At 36.2% G+C, this 18,704-nt stretch overlaps 1 protein-coding gene and 1 long non-coding RNA gene across 5 annotated transcripts in view; one reads left to right on the top strand and one right to left on the bottom strand.

The window, feature by feature from the left end:
* The window catches only part of LRRC7 (leucine rich repeat containing 7), a gene marked incomplete at its 3' end in the record, with an annotated part of 502,056 nt that overhangs the window by 25,091 nt on the left and 458,261 nt on the right, over window positions 1-18,704 (bottom strand). Inside the window, exon 24 of the mRNA XM_082614056.1 lies at window positions 9,804-9,896. Coding sequence (XP_082470182.1) covers window positions 9,804-9,896 — 93 coding nt within the window. The remainder of the gene's footprint in view (window positions 1-9,803; window positions 9,897-18,704) is intronic.
* Window positions 1-18,704, top strand: part of LOC309800161 — a 163,957-nt gene that overhangs the window by 42,492 nt on the left and 102,761 nt on the right. The gene's annotated exons all lie outside the window — the stretch shown is intronic.

The raw sequence follows: 18,704 nt of genomic DNA, 5'->3' as shown, positions 1-18,704 counted from the left end.
TTTATATATAGCATAAAATAGTAGATGACATTAAAAACAAGAGTGGGAAACTGTAGGTGGCTGTGGCGTCTCCTTCCTAGGTACTACTAAAATAGTATCAGTAATCAGCTTTCTGATTATCATCCTTTCAGTCTTCCTCAAAGCCCCTTCATTTGTCTAATTTTTTGACACTATCTACACCACTTCAAAATAATGGATTGAAAAGTGAAGAATTCGGTCAAAGCTTTTTTGTCACTTATGCTAAAATAAGGTTTTTAAAGTAAAAAATTATTGTAAACTACATTCAGTCAAACTATGATTCTTTTAGATAAAATATGGTTTTATGTAGAGTAGACCATACTAGAAGTATTGCTTAGAGATCACGGTGAAATCAGGAGGTCAAAAAGGCCAGTGACAAATGTCCAGAGGACACTCTAGTTGTGGATTCTTGATACATTGACTGACAAAGTGGCTCTTAGGCCACGGCTGTGCATTGGCAGTGTGAGGTGGAGTGAAAAGGGAGGGTTTTTTTCTCACTTTTTAGTCTCTGTATTTCTATATTATTTGAATTTTTATAGTGAGAGTGTTTTCATTTCTTACCTGTATAATTTTTAAGAGATATAAGTTAAAGAAAAAGGACGTTGCAGTTGTACACATCTGAGACTAAGAACATATTATGATTTTAAAGGATGATTATGTCGATTATGTTGAGAATGCCCTAGTTCACAATCAGTAGGAGGTGGCTAAGTAAAAGTGGTTCTCGATTCTCTGTCTCTTTCACCACTCTCACATTACAGCTCAGAGATGGACACCTTCAGAGAACTGAAGCCACCCCAGCTGGTGTGTGCAAGTCATACAAAACCCAGCATATGGTAGGGTCTTCTTGCAGTATAGGAATAAGCAAATCTTGTACCTTAGTCTACGTATCCTACTAAATTAGTCAGAGAGTCAAGGTGGAAACATTTTTTTAAAGTAGAGGATAGGATGAATGTATGATTTTTCTCTCAATAAACACACAGACCTTGGTATACCTCAATGAACAAAGAGAAACATAAATTTATGATACGATTTTTCTTTAATCACTTTAATGTTTACTCCAACACTTCCTATTTTCTATTAATAAATGTTCTTGGCGGTTAAATGATAGTGCCTTGTTATGGGAATGTGGTTTGTGTATGGTAATGGGGTTTGATCCAGTGGGTTTCAAAAATGGGAAATAATTTCTACTGCATTATACTTAAAAAATAGAATTGGTTACTAAGATCATGTATAGCTATGTTAATTATACTGTAAGGATGATTGCAATTAAACAAGTGCATATTTGTAATTTTGTACCTTATACAGTAATCATAAACTGTTACTACTTGTTTACTGCTTAATGTAACTCTGAATTTATTAACAATATATATTTTAAAAATATATACACACACATATATATATATACATATATATACATTTTAAAATAACATAGTCTAAATTCTGATCTAGTAGTCCAACTTTCCAGCATAATTCTAGCACCTTCAGGTTAACTTGGTGTCTGGAAATCTGTTCTCATCTGTTTATGGTTTTCCTTCAACTCATTCAAAGGATCTTAGGGAGGATTTAAGTTGGAACTTACAGAAGTTGAGAATCAACTCTTTGAGTTCTCATGATTTCCTTCACACGCCCAAAAGAGAAAAATGACACAATAAAAGTGTTTTGCAGTTACTTGGGTTTCCTTCTCAGCTGTTTTCGATTTCTCCGATCTTACCTATTGTTACCTAAAATTTTTTCCCATCTAAGTGTGTTGCCTCCAAACTTCCCGCTTTTTCTGATCAATATCATTTTCTAAACCACTTTCTTTCGCTGCCAAAGAACATAGATTTGGCTCAATTAGTGATTACTATCTCTTAGAGAGACTAAGACTATATTTGTAGAATATAGCAGTGTCTTTTTTAAGAAAAAAATTAATCAGAAAAATTACAAGTATTTAAAAGCAGATTTAATGGGTCTCATTGAAAAAACTATGACACAGCAAATTTCAGGATCCACACTGAAGTATCAGTTGCTTTGGCAATCCCTCTCAGTTAGATGCCATGGTTGAAAGCACTCAGGCAGTACTTCTCATAGATGAGCATATCAGAATTGCTGGTACTAAAGTACTTTTAGTTTGAAAGATGAAGAATATCCATTGTTTTCATAGTTGCATAATGGACGCTTTTGGGGACCTGCCCAGATTCCCTTTATCAGATTCATGCTCTCATCCTGCAGGTGCTGCTGGCAGCTCACATCTAATCCTTCTTTTGAAAATTACCCTCAGCCTGGAGCATCCTTACTGGGAAATGCTGGGAAGGTTATGCTCCTTCCCATATAGTTAATGACTGATACCAGGGTGCAAAAGGCTGTTACCCTCCTCAAGGTGAGACAACTCTGTGGTACCATTGATGCTCCAGAGCACCCTGTACCCTGTACCATCCGGTTTCCACTAAATTCACATCTTTGTGGATTTCCACTTTCTTCACCTGACCTATCCTGCATCCCTTATTCTCATATAGATTTCACTGGACAGCAATTCTTCAATTAACTACTTGCACAAAAGTCTTCATCTCCGGTTTTGCATCTTGGAGAGCTGGCTTTAGACAAATATAAACTACAAAAATTAAAGCTCTGCAGTATCTTCTTTCCTGGAAGGTATACATAGATTCTATATTTTGCTTACTAGCAATTCTTTGGAACCCAGTACCAGGAGATAAAATGCACCTCTGCTCCCCAAGCATAGAGCAACTTTGGGGGTAGATTGGGGGAAAAATGGATAATATTGTTATTAAATACATATTATTGAGATACATCTCAAATGTTATATAGGTAAATTTAAAAAAGCTAAACAATATTGCTACAGGCAGAGACATGGAAGTTATTACTTTTTAATTTATTTTTGTTTTATTTCTATTAATCTGGATTCACAATATTTTCAAGAATTCTAGTTGGTTGTAACATTTTCAAGCAGAAACTAGAAATACTATGGAGGTCCCTGCAATACCACTTAAAACTTGTGTTAGTAACTTTATAAATGGCATATGAAAGATTTCACAGGTTTCCCAAAGATCTTTTGGACCCTCAGTAATTAACTTTCTCTCATTGTTGGACCTGTCAATTCTTGTTAGTTATTACCTAAAATATTATTTATGAACTAATTTTAAGTGCTTTCACATTTTGATTGAGAAGTCTCTGACATTTTTCCATCAAATAGCAACAAACTTAAAAAGTCCCAAATCCTTTCCCACACCATTTTCTGTCTCCTTATTTAGCTTATTTTGTTCCATGCTAAATGGCTGAAATGATGCAGCAGACAGAACATAGATAATATTTAACTCTAGCAACTAGTATAGCTGGCTATGTACTTGGACTTTAATTTTAATGAAAATTGTTTTACTGATTGTTAAAGAATATCACAAAGTGATAGCAATCTCAATTCTAGTGACTTTCTAAATATATTGTTGAATTAAAATGTCCCAATCAATGTTCTTATTTAAAATGGTACTTTTAAATCGCCTTATTTTTTCATATGTATGATGGAATGATATTTTCTTAAAGAACCAAGTCTGTGTTGAGTTATATTTTATTATATCTTTTCACAAGCTGAAATCTTATATGTCTTCTTTATAATATAATATCTTGATATTGAAATTATCCAATTGGCTAAAGCACACTGCCATGCCTTCTTAAAAGGCCTCATATAGGTGGTCATACCTATAGGAATCCTATTAATAGGAGATTGCAAAGACTGCATTTCTATCAATATTTCTGAATAGATTCAGTTCTTTTTCAACATATAAGACAGAACAGAACAGGCAAAAATGCATTTTTTATTTAAAAAATTCTTGCTTTTAAAGTCCTCAAACAACCAAGTGGTGTTCTGAACCTCAAACTGCAGTGTGACTAAGATGCAGCTGAAGTAATTGTGTTGTAAAATAATTTGTTTGTTATTTATTTTTAAAAATTCAGTTTTATATATAAATTATATACATTTATATTATATCTATTCCTTGCTCCTGAATGTTACTTTCACATAATTAATAGATTCCCCAAATTACTTTGCATTACATAATCGCTTGAAGTAGAATTAAAGATGGGACAGATATATAAATTATATTATACTATTAACTTAGAAATATATAAAATAAATCACCTTTGTCTAGGAATTGTACAAAATGAAGGAACTATTATATGTAATTTAATGTTTATGTAGTAAATATAAATCATATGCTGTGTGGAGTTCTAGACAAATGTGTTTGCTATTCCTGATTTTTATATCCATGGAGAATACATGACAAGGTGTAGACATAGGATATGCACCTTTTTCATAAGTCAAGAGCATATCTTTTGCAACTTTTTATTTATGAATCACCCAGTGTCATGAGGCTGAACAAACCCAGAAAATTATTCTTTTGCATTTTCGAATTTGCTACTGCTAAGCATGCCTCTGGGTATTGTTATCCCCAGGTAAAGATGTCAAATAAATGCTTTGGATCTGCACATCTAACCTTTCTTCTCTTCGTAGTATTAATCGTATAAAACTTTTATTTGATGCAATACTCATCTCCACACAAATTTTCTTCTAGGGGTGGAAGGTGGGATGTAAATAGGAGGGAGGCTGTTTGGCACCTGGAATCAATTTTTTAGAATTTATGTAGAATTAGATATAGTAATTTATTCTGAAATTCCAGAACATTTATTTAGAGTATATTGGTGATTATAGTATTTTACATTTGCCATGCCTATAATATTCTTCCTTGGCTTGGGATTTTACCTGTACCATGGGCAAATTAAGGCATTAAAAAAAAAAAGGATTGTTTCTTCTATCATTTATGTGTCTACATGCCGATTGCCCAAATCAGTGGAAATATGGGTAGGCTCTCTGGCATCTGCTCAGCATGAGTGTTTATGATAAAACTGTGGAGAATAAGTGGTTCTTTCGGCCCAATGTCCTAGTATGTATATTTCCTGATATCAAGTGATTTGAGGATATTCATAATACAGCTTCCATTTTGATCCTGTGACTAGGTGATTGTTCATGGCATTGTTCAGTGCTGTACCTTTACAGTATATAGAGAAAGAGGCTATGAGTTCTTGTTAATATCTTTAAACTCCAGAAGCTTCGTCCTTCCTTCTAAAATGAGGCAAGGTGGGATATCAGTCCCTAAATGATGAACTGTGTGAATACATCATTAAAAATTTATTTATTTTCGGAGTCTCAGGCTGCCTTATGAAGTCACACAACAACATGATATCAGTCATCCATTAATCCAGTCTCTTCGTCCTAACAACATCTCGTGGAAACTGTATTGGTATATTACTTAAATTTTGTAATCATGAATTATTATTTTATGAACATTTAAATATAGGGAAAGATTACTGTGGTTTGTTCCATTGGCAGGATCTCCACTGTAATAATACCTTAGTCCAAAAGTTATATAAATGCTTAGCAATCTAATGTATATAGTATGCTTCTAATTATCTAAGTTCAGTAGAGAATACATGCTGACTTCCAAAGACTTGAAGCAAATATCTAGACTATAACTAATTACAGTGTTCTGTAACACTTTCAGTATTAGATTATTGTGTTAGTCTCAACTCTAGAGGGTATAAATTTGTCATGAGGCTCTTCAGCTAAGTGGTATTTGCAGATAGAGGTATGTATCATAGTTCTTGTTAAGAGAAAAGGATTTGGAATCAGATCAATTTGGGTTCAAATCTTATCTGCCACAGGTCAGCTAAATGACCTTGGGCAAGTTAATTAACCCCTCTGGGCCTCAACAAAATGGGGAATAATAATAATCAACTAACACAAGTTGCTAAGAAGATCAGATAAGTTCATGTATATAAAGAGCCTGATACAGTGACTAGCACATTACAGATACTCAGTAGAAGTCTATACTTTTATTATTATCATCAGATTTGTTGGATCAAAATCTTTTCTCTCTCTGGAGCATCGTGCCATCTTGACAGCAATTTTTCTCTATAATAATAAACCAGATAATGGCTCCATCCACTTCACAGGGAGGGCAAAGGCAAGCATTATATGAAGGCTTTTTCATCTGGTTTTCTACATTTTTCTCTTTCCAAGTATGTAAAAGCAGTTTTCACCTGGCAGTGAACCCAAAATAATGAACTCCATGATGAGTGAGTTGGGTTGTTCAACTACTAAACACTGTTCTGACAATGATATGAACTGCAGGACTAATTGTGCTCCATCCGTTTAACCTAAGGAGACCATAATCAGACTACCTTGGCGTCTTCGAAAAGAGTTAGATTTGCAAGACCAGATGCTGTTCTAAGCTCTCAAAGTCTGGTACAAAACAGTCTTCATATCTTAATCCTCAGTTCTCTCTAAAGCCTCAGTTAACTTTTGGGCTGTACCAAGAGTTTTTCTGCAATAGTCTCACATTACCACAGAACCTAAATTGGAACTTCTGCCAGACTGAACAACACAACTCACTTTTGTCCCAGTTTCATACTCTCAGCCCTTAGGGATGACTGCTTCATGCTTTTCCTATCTGGCTGTAAACCAGATAATCAGTTTGGATGCTATTTCACTTTAGTCCTTGGCATTTGGCTGAAACAGTGGTTCCTAGCAATCATAATGAAGAGAATGGAACAAATCTATTGGCTATTTTAGTACAGAAAGTCTTCAGTGACTCTAAGACATTCAGATATCTTGGATACTTAGAATTTTGAGTGTCATTACAAAACACTTAAACATTAATGAACAGTAAGTAAAATAATATAGTATGCTCAAAAGACTGCTTCTAACCCATGACTTGTTTATTGGAAGGGGGTATGTATCATAATAAAGTTTAAGCTTTTGCATGACTAGAACTCCTTATAAAGAAAGCATCAACCTCTGACCCAGGTTGAATTAAAACATCTGTTTATTTTGGTTCTCCTCATCCCTCCTCACAGCTGTAAATTAGCCAATTTATGATATAATTGTCCTTCAACATTGGAGAGAAGAGTATTTTTAAAGTTCATTTTCATTTTCTCACTGTTTGATATTTTTAGGTTGATATAGACACTGGATTCCACTCTAAATTTTATGCAACCTCTACAAGAATGGGGCACTGGGGATAAAAAAATGCAACTGAATTTCCTCAAGATTAATCCCTTTCCTTGTAAGTGGATTAAATTCTTATAGAAATTGTCAGAGCCAATGTCTTTAGATCGCCTCAACACTTTTTTTTTTTTTTTTTTTTTTTTTTTGCTGTACGCGGGCCTCTCACTGCCGTGGCCTCTCCCGTTGCGGAGCACAGGCTCCGGACACACAGGCTCCGCGGCCATGGCTCGCGGGCCCAGCCGCTCCGCGGCATGTGGGATCCTCCGGGATCGGGGCACGAACCCGTGTCCCCTGCATCGGCAGGCGGACTCTCAACCACTGCGCCACCAGGGAAGCCCCCGCCTCAACACTTTTAACTAAGTATCTACCATATGTTTGGTGTGGTCAATAAATTAAGAGCAGTCTGAGTCTTCTGTAGATTTGGAACTTTTAATTACTCTGATCAATTTTGCTGTAACAGAGATTCACTTTTCAGATTTTAAGTGTTTTAGAAAGTAATCAGGCAAAGAAAAGTGCTTTTGAGGGGAATCTTTCAATGGATAGATTATATAATTCAAGCTCTGTATCTGTTGCATTTAACCAAAAGAGAAATTATAAGATCATAGATATAGTTCAGTCTCACTAGAGTCATCAAAATGTTGCAATGAAAAAGTAAATGAATAGTTATAAAGTGTTCATATTTCATCACAGTGGAAGAATAACAGGCAATGATTTGAAAGCCTCACACCTGCTATCCCCTTCAGTTGAAAATAAAAGCAGAAAAGTAACAGCATTCATACATCTTGACTACTTAGCAACTTGTGCATCTTTTTTTTTTTTTTTTTTTTTTTTTTTTTTTTTTTTTTGCTGTACGCGGGCCTCTCACTGCTGTGGCCTCTCCCGTTGCGGAGCACAGGCTCCGGACACACAGGCTCCGCGGCCATGGCTCGCGGGCCCAGCCGCTCCGCGGCATGTGGGATCTTCCGAGATCGGGGCACGAACCCGTGTCCCCTGCATCGGCAGGCGGACTCTCAACCACTGCGCCACCAGGGAAGCCCTTGTGCATCTTTAATTGAAAAATATCTATTACCCTGTGCCTTCCAAAAATATCGTGAAAAGATATATCTGCTGATGAGATAGGAGAGGAAAACATGTCTTTTGAATTTCAACTATCTTATGAATGATAAGGTTGTTACCTTTTCATTGAAAGAACTTATGGAAGAGATGTAAAACCAGAGACAAAAAGAGGGGTCAAGATGAATAAGACAATGATTTGAGGCTTTTAAAAATACCATCATATGTTTCTGATAATTTTGACTTTTCATGCTTTTTGTCTTAAGATATATTAATAATTTATTAAAATTCAGTAAACACTTGGTCCTACTAGGCCATGAATATTTAAATTCTACTAAATCAATGATTATCCTCAACATCATTTCAAAAAGGAAATGTAGTAGTTACTTATACACAGACATTTCTAACTGGAATTTCCCTAATTATATATGGCTGCTTCATATACATTCCTTATATTTGAATACCTGCTCCAATCAGTTAACCAAAGAAACTCTTATCTATGGCCACTGGGGATTTCTTTCTACTCCTTTCCATCCAAATAGTCCAACCTCTTTCTTTCTTCCTCTTCAGAAAGGAAAGGAAGAGGTCATAACTAATGGTAGGAAACAAAAAGACTGGGAAGAAGTAGAGGAAAATAAGGGATTAAAGGCTATGGAAATCTCCAAAGTAGGGGCATCCAAATTTTTTCAGAAATATGTCTTTAAGCAGAAACTGATGTGTGGGTGATTTTTACAATAGTGTTAAGTTGAAAGGATCCTCACCACCTTGTGACTCAAAGGTTAAGTCGAGAGCCTGAGGAGGTTTTATTCATAGCTAATTTCTGTCTTTCTTCATCATCCCAAAGTTTTATGATGTCACTTAATGCAATTAAATTTGATGAGGTCAAAAGCAGACAGTTTCAATGATCATCAAATTATAATCACTAATTGTTTAAAAGCTGAGAGTATTAAACCCTGATGGCAGAAGGGAGGTTACATAGCTCAGGGTAAATTTTTTTGCTTAAAAAAGTCAAGTGGTCCATAATGGTATCAGACAGGCCAGATGTGAACATGTGCAGCATGGTGGATATTCAGCAACGTTTGAGGTTAGAGTTGGGAGTGGTGGTGAACCTTCACCCATGATTTGACAGACAGGGGTGAGCATAAGAGGAGGACCTCATTCCTCTGCCATGGCTAACACTGATTTTCTCACAGAATATTTGTTTCCCATGGTCTTTCAGTTCTACAATTCTATTAGTGAAGTACTTTAGAAACATGATGGATTAAAGAGATGGCAATCAGCTGGCCCTGGCATTGAATCATTATTTATTCATTCTGTTACTATGAGAAAACTTTTTCCCAAATCAGTGATCCACAAATAAAATTTTGGAAAAAACTTGTTAGAAATTGCCTATATAGCTTCGTTTACAAATATATACAACTGTGAACAAAACAAAAAGCAAAAACAAGCCACTTCCTTTTCAAAGAGAATGCTTAAATTTATTTTTTCTCATTCATAGGATTTGTCAAGCACTGCAGTGAATTCTTTTTTCCATTTGCTGAAAAAGTTTCTAATTGGCTTCATAGTTAGCTAGCTTATTAAAGCACAGTAAAACCAAAAAATTGAAAAAAGTTTTTTTGCTACAGTAGAATATAGTGTTTTTCTAATTAAAATTGACAATAAGAAATTCAGTTCTTACCTTGTCAGAAGGTTTAAATGGATTTCCTTGTCCACTAATTCCACCACTGATACTAAATCCAAGGCCAGGATTCTTTTCTATTCTCACACAAAACTATGCAAAAAAGATATAAAAAGGTAATCAAATACATATAAAAGCTAAATATCTTCAAATAACTGTATCCCAATAGAAAATATTCACATTTCACTTAAGTTCTCAGGGTTAGCCTATGTTAACTTGGTATATAAAAGACAATATAAACTCTGACAAAATAGTGTTTCTATAAGTATCAGTTATAATTGGAACTAACTTAAAATTACCTGGAAAGCAGACATGAGTAAATTTTTATTCGTTACCTGTGCAGGACTAAATTTTGATTAGCAGTTTTTAAAACTTAGAAAACTCCTTAAAAAAAAGATTGTACATTATTTTAATTATCTACTTTAAACATACATATTGTCTGACTAATTAGAAAGTACTGTATGAATAAGTGAAAGAAAATTTGCAAATGTAGAGTGAGGGAAAAGATGGCTATTTGATTAATTAGTTGATTAATTATTTACACATCTTTATTGGAATATAATTGCTTTACAATGTTGTGTTAGTTTCTGCTGTATAACAAAGTGAATCAGCTATATGTATACATATATCCCCCTAACCCCTCCCTCTTCCGTCTCCCTCCCACCCTCCCTAGCCCACCCCTCTAGGGGGTCACAAAGCACTAAGCTGATCTCCCTGTGTTATGCAGCTGCTTCTCATTAGCTAACTATTTTACATATGGTAGTGTATATATGTCAGTGCTACTCTCTCACTTCGCTCCAGCTTACCCTTCACCCTCCCTGTGTCCTCAAGTCCATCGTCTATGTCTGCATCTTTATTTCTGTCCTGCCCCTAGGTTCGTCAGAACCAATTTTCTTTTTTTTTAAGATTCCTTATATATGTGTTAGCATACAGTATTTGTTTTTCTCTTTCTAACTTATTTCACTCTGTATGACAGACTCTAGGTCCATCCACCTCACTACAAATAACTCAGTTTCGTTTCTTTTTATGGCTGAGTAATATTCCATAGAATATATGTGCCACATCTTCTTTATCCATTCGTCTGTTGATGGACACTTAGGTTTCTATCATGTCCTGGCTATTGTAAATAGTGCTGCAATGAATATTGTGGTACATATGGTTTTTCTCTGGGTATATGCCCAGTAGTGGGATTGCTGGGTCATATGGTAGTTCTATTTTTAGTTTTGTAAGGAACCTCCATACTGTTGTCCATAGCGGCTGTATCAATTTACATTCCCACCAATAGTGCAAGAGGGTTCCCTTTTCTCCACACCCTCTCCAGCATTTCTTGTTTGTAGATTTTTTGATGATGGCCATTATTACTGGTGTGAGGTGATACCTCATTGTAGTTTTGATTTGCATTTCTCTAATGATTAATGATGTTGAGCATCCATTCATGTGTTTGTTGGCGATCTGTATATCTTCTTTGGAAAAATGTCTATTTAGGTCTTCTGTTCATTTTTGGATTGGGTTGTTTGTTTTTTTGATATTGAGCTGCATGAGCTGCTTGTAAATTTTGGAGATTGATCCTTTGTCAGTTGCTTCATTTGCAAATATTTTCTCCCATTCTGAGGGTTGTCTTTTGGTCTTGTTTATGGTTTCCTTTGCTGTGCAAAAGCTTTTAAGTTTCATTAGGTCCCATTGTTTATTTTTGTTTTTATTTCCATTTCTCTAGGTGGTGGGTCAAAAAGGATCTTGCTGTGATTGATGTCATAGAGTGTTCTGCCTATGCTTTCCTCTAAGAGTTTGATAGTTTCTGGCCTTACATTTAGGTCTTTAATCCTTTTTGAGTTTATTTTTGTGTATGGTGTTAGGAAGTGTTCTAATTTCATTCTTTTACATTGTAGCTGTCCAATTTTCCCAGCACCACTTATTGAAGAGGCTGTCTTTTCTCCACTGTATATTCTTGCCTCCTTTATCAAAGACAAGGTGACTATATGTGCGTGGGCTTATCTCTGGGCTTTCTATCCTGTTCCATTTATCTATATTTCTGTTTTTGTGCCAGCGCCATAGTGGCTTCATTACTGTAGATTTGCAGTATAGACTGAAGTCTGGGAGCCTGCTTCCTCCAGCTCCATTTTTCTTTCCCAAGATTGCTTTGGCTATTCAGGGTCTTTTTTGTTTCCACACAAATTGTGAAATTTTTTGCTCTAGTTCTGTGAAAAATGCCATTGGTAGTTTGATAGGGATTGCATTGAATCTGTAGATTGCTTTGGGTAGTATAGTCATTTTCACAATATTGATTCTTCCAATCCAAGAACATGGTATATCTCTCCATCTGTTTGTATTGTCTTTAATTTCTTTCATCAGTGTCTTATAGTTTTCTGCATACAGGTCTTTTGCCTTCTTAGGTAAGTTTATTCATAGGTATTTTATTCTTTTTGTTGCAGTGGTAAATGAGAGGGTTTCCTTAGTTTCTCTTTCAGATTTTTCGTCATTACTGTGTAGGAATGCAAGAGATTCCTTGTTTTTTTAAATAAATTTATTTATTTATTTTTAAATTTTTGGCTGTGTTGCGTCTTTGTTGCTGTGTGTGGGCTTTCTCTAGTTGTGGTGGGCAGGGCTACTCTTTGTTGCGGTATGCGGGCTTCTCATTGTCGTGGCTTCTCTTGTTGTGGAGCATGGGCTCTAGGCACACAGGCTTCAATAGCTGTGGCACGTGGGCTCAGTAGTTGTGGCTTGCGGGCCCTAGAGGTCAAGTTCAGTAGTTGTGGCACACGGACTTATTTGCTCCATGGCATGTGGGAATTCCCAGGCCAGGGCTCGAACCCGTGTCCTGTGCATTGGTAGGCAGTTTCTTAACCACTGTGCCACCAGGGAAGCCCAAATGTAAGAGACTTCTGTGCATTAATTTTGTATCCTGCTGCTTTACCAAATTCATTGATTAACTCTGTAGCTTTCTGGTAGCATCTTTAGGATTCTCTATGTGTAGTATCATATCATCTGCAAACAGTGACAGCTTTACTTCTTCTTTTCCGATTTGGATTCCTTTTATTTCTTCTTCTCTAATTGCCATGGCTAAAACCTCCGAAACTATGTTGAATAATAGTGGTGAGAGTGGGCAACCTTGTCTTGTTCCTGATCTTAGAGGAAATGGTTTCAGTTTTTCACCATTGAGAATGATGTTGGCTGTGGGTTTGTCATATATGGCCTTTATTATGTTGAGGTAAGTTCCCTCTATGCCTCCTTTCTGGAGAGTTTTTATCATAAATGGATGTTGAATTTTGTCAAAAGCTTTATCTGCATCTATTGAGATGATCATAGGGTTTTTCTCCTTCAGTTTGTTAATATGGTGTATCACATTGATTGATTTGCATATATTGAAGAATCCTTGCATTCCTGGGATAAACCACATTGATCATAGCGTATGATCCTTTTAATGTGCTGTTGGATTCTGTTTGCTAGTATTTTGTTGAGGAGTTTTGTATCTATGTTCATCAGTAATATTGGCCTGTAGTTTTCTTGTTTTATGACATCTTTGTCTGGTTTTGGCATCAGGGTGATGGTGGCCTCGTAGAATGAGTTTGGGAGTGTTTCTCCCTCTGCTATATTTTGGAAGAGTTTGAGAAGGATAGGTGTTAGCTCTTCTCTAAATGATATAATTTGCCTGTGAAGCCATCTGGTCCTGGAGTTTTGTTTGTTGGAAGATTTATAATCACAGTTCCAATTTCAGTGCTTGTGATTGGTCTGTTTATATTTTCTATTTCTTCCCGGCTCAGTCTTGGAAGGTTGTTTTTTTCTAAGAATTTGTCCATTTCTTCCAGGTTGTCCATTTTATTGGCATAGAGTTGCTTGTAGTAATCTCTCATGATCCTTTGTATTTCTGCAGTGCCAGTTGTTACTTCTCCATTTTTGTTTCTAATTCTGTTGACTTGAGTTTTCTCACTTTTTTTCTTGATGAGTCTGGCTAATGGTTTATTAATTTTCTTTATCTTCTCAAAGAACCAGCTATTAGTTTTATTGATCTTTGTTATCATTTCCTTCTTTTCTTTTTCATTTATTTCTGACCTGATCTTTATGATTTCTTTCCTTCTGTTAACTTTGGGGATTTTTGTTCTTTCTCTAATTGCTTTAGGTGTAAGTTAGGTTGTTTATTTGAGATGTGTCTTGTTTCTTGAGGTAGGAATGTATTGCTATAAACTTCCCTCTTAGAATTGCTTCTGCTGCATCCCATAGGTTTTGGGTAGTCGTGTTTTCATTGTCATTTGTTTCTAGGTATTTTTTGATTTCCTCTTTGATTTCTTCAGTGATTTTTTGATTATTTAGTAGCATATTAGTGTTTGTATTTTTTACAGTTTTTTTCCTATACTTAGTACCTAGTCTTATAGCATTGTGGTCAGAAAAGATACTTTATATGATTTCAATTTTAGTAAATTTACCAAGGCTTGATTTGTGACCCAAGATATGATCTATCCAGGAGAATGCTCCATGAGCACTTGAGATGAAAGTGTATTCTGTTGTTTTTGGATGGAATGTCCTATAAATATCAATTAAGTCCATCTTGTCTAATATGTCATTTAAAGCTTGTGTTTCCTTATTTATTTTCATTTTGGATGATCTGCCCATTGGTAAAAGTGGGGTGTTAAAGTCCCCTACTATGATTGTGTTACTGTCGATTTCCCCTTTTATAGCTGTTAGCATTTGACTTATGTATTGAGATGCTTCTATGTTGGATGCATGTTTACAATTGTTATATCTTCTTCCTGGATTGATCCCTTGATCATTATGTAGTGTAGTTCTTTGTCTCTTATAATAGTCTTTATTTTAAAGTCTATTTTTTTCTGATATGAGAATTGCTATTCCAGCTTTCTTTTGATTTTCATTTTCATGGAATATTTTTTCCATCCCCTCATTTTCAGTCTGTATGTGTCCTTAGGTCTTGTACACAGCATATATATGGGTCTTGTTTTTGTATCCTTTCAGCCAGTCTATGTCTTTTGGTTGGAGCATTTAATCCATTTACATTTAAGGTAATTATCAATATGTATGTTCCTATTACCATTTTCTTAATTGTTTTGGGTTTGTTATTGTAGATCTTTTCCTTCTCTTGTGTTTCCTGCCTAGAGAAGTTCCTTTAGCATTTGTTGTAAAGCTGCTTTGGTGGGTTGAATTCTCTTAACTTATGCTTGTCTGTAAAGCTTTTAATTTCTCTCTTGAATCTGAAGGAGATCCTTGCTGGGTAGAGTAATCTTGGTTGTAGGTTTTTCCCTTTCATCACTTTAAATATGTCCTGCCACTCCCTTCTGGCTTGCAGAATTTCTGCTGAAAGATCAGCTGTTAACCTTACGGGGGTTCCCTTGTATCTTATTTGTTGTATTTCCCTTACTGCTTTTAATATTTTTTCTTTGTATTTAATTTTTGATAGTTTGATTAGTGTGTCTTGACATGTTTCTCCTTGGATTTATCCTGTATGGGACTCTGGGCTTCCTGGACTTGATTGACTATTTTCTTTCCCATGTTAGGGAAGTTTTCAACTATAATCTCCTCAGATATTTTCTCAGAAACTTTCTTTTCCTCTTCTTCTTCTGGGACCTCTATAATTCGAATGTTGGTGCATTTATGGTAGTTATTTCCACTATTATTTCTTCCAGGTCACTTATCCTTTCTTCTGCTTCAGTTATTCTGCTCTTGATTCCTTCTAGAGAGTTTTGTTTTTTGTTTTTTGCGGTATGTGAGCCTCTCACTGCTGTGGCCTCTCCTGTTGTGGAGCACAGGCTCCAGATGCTCAGGCTCAGTGGCCATGGCTCACGGGCCTAGCTGCTCCACAGCATGTGGGGTCTTCCCGGACAGGGGCACGAACCCTTGTCCCCTGCATCGGCAGGTGGACTCTTAACCACTGCACCACCAGGGAAGCCCTTTAGAGAGTTTTTTATTTCATTTATTGTGTTGTTCATCTTTGTTTGTTTGCTCTTTAATTCTTCTAGGTCCTTCTTAATCATTTCTTGTATTTTCTCCATTCTATTTCCAAGACTTTGGATCGTCTTTACTATCATTAATCTGAATTTTTTTTCAGGTAGACTGTCTATTTCCTCTTCATTTGTTTGGTCTGGCAGGGTTTTACCTTGTTCCTTCATCTGCTGCATGTTTCTCTGTCTTCTCATTTTGTTTAACTTACTGTGTTTGGGATCTCCTTTTTGCAGGCTGCAGGTTCATAATTCCCTTTGTTTTTGGTGTCTGCCCCCAGTGGGTGAGGTTTGGTTCAGTGACTTGTGTAGGCTTCCTGGTGGAGGGGACTGGTACCTGTGTTCAGGTGGGTGGGGCTGGATCATGTCTTTCTGGTGGGTAGGGCTGCATCTGGTGGTGTGTTTTGGGGTGTCTGTGAACTTAGTATCATTTTAGGCAGCCTTTTCTGCGAATGGGTGGTGTTGTGTTCCTGTTTTGCCAGTGGTTTGGCATGGGGCATCAAGCACTGGAGCTTGCTGGCCATTGGGTGGAGCTGGGTGTTAACGTTGAGACAGAGATCTCTGGGAGAGCTCTTGCCAATTGATATTACATGGGGCTGGGAGGTCTCTGGTGGTCCAATGTCCTGAAATTGGCTCTCCCACCTTAGAGGCTCAGGCCTGACATCCGGCCAGAGCACCAAGACCCTGTCAGCCACATGGCCAGGTACGTGGGGATTTTCTTGCCTTTTGGGAAGTCTGAGGTCTTCTGCCAGTGTTCAGTAGGTGTTCTGTAGGAGTTGTTCCACATGTAATTGTATTTTTGATGTGTTTGTGGGAAGGAGGGTGATCTCCACCTCTTACTCCTCTGACATCTTGAAGGTCCCCTGATGGCTATTTAATTTAAATCAGTTGTTACTGCTTTCTAGGAGAGTAGAATATTTCATCTTCTCGGTAGATAATTCTATTGTTTAGACATAGCAGGGGTTTTACTGGGTTGGCCAAAAAGTTCATTTGGTTTTTCCATAAGATCTCAACAGAAAAACCCAAATGAACTTTTGGGCCAGCCCAATAGTTTGAGAAAGGGGAGAAGTTTTATCCACAGTTAGAGTGAAGGTGAAACAAAAGAAGAAAGAAATACTCAGTAAAAAGAGTTTTGGGTTTTGGCAGCAGCTCCTGAAGAGGCAGTTACAAATGTTAGAGGAAAGAGGAAAACACTGTGAGAAAGAGAGAGGTCAAAAATATGGAGAAATTGTGACAGGGAAGAGTCAATAAATATTTAGGACCGTGAAGGCTAATATTCCAGTATTCTGTGCTCTATTACCTCCCCAAACCCGAAATCGTCAATGAAATATGTTAAACATCAGAGCCTTATCCTTTGCAGTACTGTTGGGTAATGATGGCATTAGGAGTAGGTCCACCTTGGGGTAAGGTTGGAGTAAAGATAACAGCTATTATAAGAATTGATACAGGGACTTCCCTAGTGGTCCAGTGGTTGGGACTCTGTGCTTCCACTGCAGGGGGCACGGGTTTTATCCCTGGTTGGGGAACTAGGATCCTGCATGCCACATGGTGTGGCAAAAAAAAAAAAAAAAAAAAAAGGAATTGATACAAGCAACGTAGATCAAGAATTCAGCAGAAGGGAAATCAGTGTCAGGATGATCTAGAGAAACTATAATAAACCTAGGAATTCCTGATGATCCTGAGCTGGGGATGTGTATGTGTGGGCTGTGGAGAAAATGTTAGCTTTCCATGTAAAGTGGGATGGGGTGACCCCAGATAACTGAAAGACTTGGCACCCCAGAGGTAGCATACACTTTGGTTACACAAAGGGAAAAAAAAACAACTTTTATGACTTTTAAGTACAGAATGAGTATTGGAACTAGGGTGAACCAAGTATTACCAGAGATTAGCAGGCAAAAGATTATCATTAAAGAGTTAAGAAAAAAATCTAAAGAAATATATTAGCATATATTTTGTATTTATATAAATATATATTGGAAATGTTCTTAAAGATGATTGGAAATATTTGCTTTTTTAAGTAGCTCAATGTTTTCCCCAGCAACATTGCTTAGCCTATTAATTTGCTTATGGGAAAATGCAAATGTCCCAAATGTTCTCTACATCTTTATTTTTAAGGTACCTTCAATACTTACCTCTTAGATAGTTCAAGGCAAACTTGAGTCCTATTCCTGACTTAATTAGCATATATTGTGAGTCAATGGGAGCTGGATCAGTTAGGTTTGGCCATTTAATAGGCCTATCCTTAATTCAGTCATATTCTTTCATAGTAAACAATGTTTATTACATAGTTCACTTGCAACACAAGGACCCAAAACTATCCACTAAAGTGATTTTTATGATAGAGTCATTAATGAACAGTTTCTAAATATGAGTAACTGCAATTACCATAAATACTCTCCTATATTTTTATTTTAAAGATTGGTTTAATTACAACTTTTCCTTTAATTGATCTAGATTTGTTAAAACTAGTTATCATAGGGTGGTAGAAACTACAGTTTCTAATAGTTTTGTATTTATATGGCTCACAGTCTGTGGATCTGAACATATGATAGTTTGATTAGCTCAAAGGAATACTTTAGCTTTATTCGTCACACCAGTTCACCTTGTAGTCCTTTTTTTGTTATTAGTGGTTAATTAGAAAATGACAAGAAAAGAACTAATACTATTTAAACATTTTACTGTTGCTTTTCCCATATATCTGTGCATTTCCAATAAAATTATTTAAAATTTGGGTTATATCTTTCTAATGTGAAAATTTTATATTGTATAACATAATATGTGGAAGGTGTACACTTTGGGCTTTCTCCAGGCCACTATAAAAACTGAAAGGAAACATATGTAACAGATTTTATTTACAAAGTAAGTTGCTGAGGGTACTTTCTAGTCATTCTCTTTCAAGGTAGTGACTATGTCTATTTTATATTATTGTCAATCTGGAAGACACTAAAAAATCTTAGGA

This window comes from Mesoplodon mirus (genome assembly GCF_964341445.2).
Source record: "Mesoplodon mirus genome assembly, chromosome: 3".
Taxonomy (NCBI): domain Eukaryota; kingdom Metazoa; phylum Chordata; class Mammalia; order Artiodactyla; family Ziphiidae; genus Mesoplodon; species Mesoplodon mirus.
Note: the sequence above shows the minus strand (reverse complement) of the source record. Positions and strands in the feature narration are given on the sequence as shown.